The sequence below is a fragment of the Arachis ipaensis genome, chromosome B09, assembly GCF_000816755.2.
Source record: "Arachis ipaensis cultivar K30076 chromosome B09, Araip1.1, whole genome shotgun sequence".
Lineage (NCBI taxonomy): Eukaryota > Viridiplantae > Streptophyta > Magnoliopsida > Fabales > Fabaceae > Arachis > Arachis ipaensis.
This window is the reverse complement of record NC_029793.2, coordinates 37,184,360-37,186,795: the sequence shown is the minus strand read 5'-3', so window position 1 is coordinate 37,186,795 and position 2,436 is coordinate 37,184,360. Positions and strand designations below refer to the sequence as shown.

Below are 2,436 nucleotides of genomic sequence, written 5' to 3'. Positions count from 1 at the left end.
TTTTCAAAACAAGAGTTAAATGATGCATGCAAGTGTTAAATGAATTACCAAAGACAGAAAAATTATCCATGAAGACTTCTAAAAACTTTTCCACCATGTTAGAAAATATAGAAAGCATACACCTTTGAAAAGTTGCAGAGGCATTGCACAGCCCAAAGGGCATCCTTCTGTAAGCGAAGACTCCAAATGGACAGGTGAAGGAAGTCTTTTCTTGATCCTTGGGATCCATCACTATTTGATTGTACCCAGAGTACCCGTCCAGGAAGCAATAGTATGTGTGGCCAGCCAATCTTTCCAACATCTGGTCGATGAATGGGAGAGGAAAATGATCTTTCCTTGTAGCATCATTCAGTCTTCTATAATCTATGCACATCCTCCACTCAGTCACTGTCCTTGTGGGGATTAACTCGTTCTTCTCATTGGAAATGACTATCATTCCTCCCTTCTTTGGCACAACCTCTACTGGGCTCACCCCAAGAGCTGTCAGAGATTGAGTATATGATTCCAGCATTCCATAGCTTCATCACCTCTTTTTGAACCACCTCCTTCATGGTTGGGTTAAGCCTTCTTTGGGGTTGAACTAAAGGCCTTGAATCTTCCTCCAATAGAATTTTATGCATACAGATAGCAGGGCTTATGCCCTTGATATCATCAATTGTCCAACCCAAGGCTATCTTGTGAGCTTTCAATACCTCAATCAGCTTTGTTTCTTCTTCTATGTTCAAGGAGGAATTTATGATCACTGGCAGGGCTTCTGCTTCTCCAAAAAATACATACTTGAGATGATAGGGTAGAGGCTTTAACTCTTATTTTGGCTTCTCCTCTGTCTTGCCTTCAGAGGAGATTCCTACCACTTCCTCCTCTATGTAATCTTGTTCTACTTCTATTTCCACTTCTTGTTCCTCCTGGTTGTTGGCTTCAAGTAACGCCCTCTCTACTTCTTCCACCATTTCTACTCTCATATACTTTTCTTTCTCAGGGGGGTATTTCATGGCTTTAAAGACATTGATGATCATCTTCTCACCATGCACTTTGAGTGTCATTTTTCCTTTCTCTACATCAATTATAGCCCTTGCTGTGGCTGGAAAGGGCCTCCCAAGATGATTGAGTTGTGTCATTCTTCCTCCATGTCTAAAATGACAAAGTCAGTAGAAAATATGAATTCTCCTACTTTCACTAATAAATTCTCCACGACTCCATTTGGTATTTTGAGAGATCTGTCAGCCATTTGAAGTGACAATCTAGTTGGCCTGAGTTTCTCTATTGCAAGCTGCTTCATTAATGAGAGAGGCATCAAATTGATGCTGGCTCCTAGATCACAGAGGGCTTTGTCCAATGTTCTGTTGCCTATAGTGTAAGATAGGATGAAGCTTCCTGGATCTTTGAGCTTTAGTGGAAGACCTCTTTGGATGACAGCACTGCATTCTTGGGTCAAGATCACCGTTTTCTTCTCATTCCAGCTCCTCTTCTTGTTGATAAGCTCCTTTAAGAACTTTGCATATAGAGGTATTTTTTCTAAAGCTTCAGCGAGTGGAATATTAATTTCCAGTTTCTTAAAAACTTCTAGAAACTTGGGGAACTGTTGGTCTTTAAGCTCTCTGTTGAACCTTTGAGGATATGGAATGGCAGGAGTGTATGGTTTCTCCTCCTTCTTAGAGGTTTGTGATTGTTCCTCAATAGCCTGCTTTCCCTTCTTTGAAGATTGAGGTTCCTTTTTCTCCTTGAGTTTCTCCTGGTCGTGCTTGGCTTTGAGTATCATTTCTTCCTTGCTGCTAGCTTCATCATTCTCAGATGGTCTCTTGTTAGTTTCTTTGTCATTTACCAAAGTTCTTCCACTCCTTAATTGGATTGCTTTGCACTCTTCCTTGGGGTTGGGAATGGTGTCACTTGGTAGTGCATTAGGTGCTCTTTCAGCCACTGCTTCTTTAGACAACTGGCCAATTTTCCTTTCCAAATTCCTCATTGAAGTTTCATGGTTCTTGTTGGACAATTCTTGATGCTTGATCATCTTCTCCATCAACATCTCCAAGTTGGAGATCCTTTGGGATTCTTGAGGTGGTTGTGGTTGATTATGGGATGTTGATGGTGAATGATAGTTGTTTTGGTTAATGGATGGGTTGTTGGGTGGATAGTAGTTGGATTGGAATTGATTGTTTTGTGGTTTTCTGTATGGATTTTGGTTACTGTTTTGATGGTTTTGATGGTTTGTGTTTCTGAGTTTGTTTTGGTTTGAGTTTCTTTGCCAAGGTTACTAGTTTTGACTTTCTCCCCATTTCAGATTGGGGTGGTTTCTCCAAGATGAGTTGTAAGTGTCTCCATGGAAGTCATTTGGTTGATAAACCCATATTTTATGATATATTTTGTGCTTAATCTGAGTGATTTATTCAATCCTTCACCAACTTATTCATATTAATTGCATGGTTTTACTTTCCCTTC

General features: G+C 40.2%; 1 protein-coding gene across 1 annotated transcript; it reads right to left on the bottom strand.

Annotated features, from left to right (window-relative positions):
- On the bottom strand, window positions 1,115-1,759 carry LOC107615381. The gene has a single exon (XM_016317445.1). The coding sequence runs from the start codon at window positions 1,757-1,759 to the stop codon at window positions 1,115-1,117; it is 645 nt and encodes a 214-aa protein (XP_016172931.1).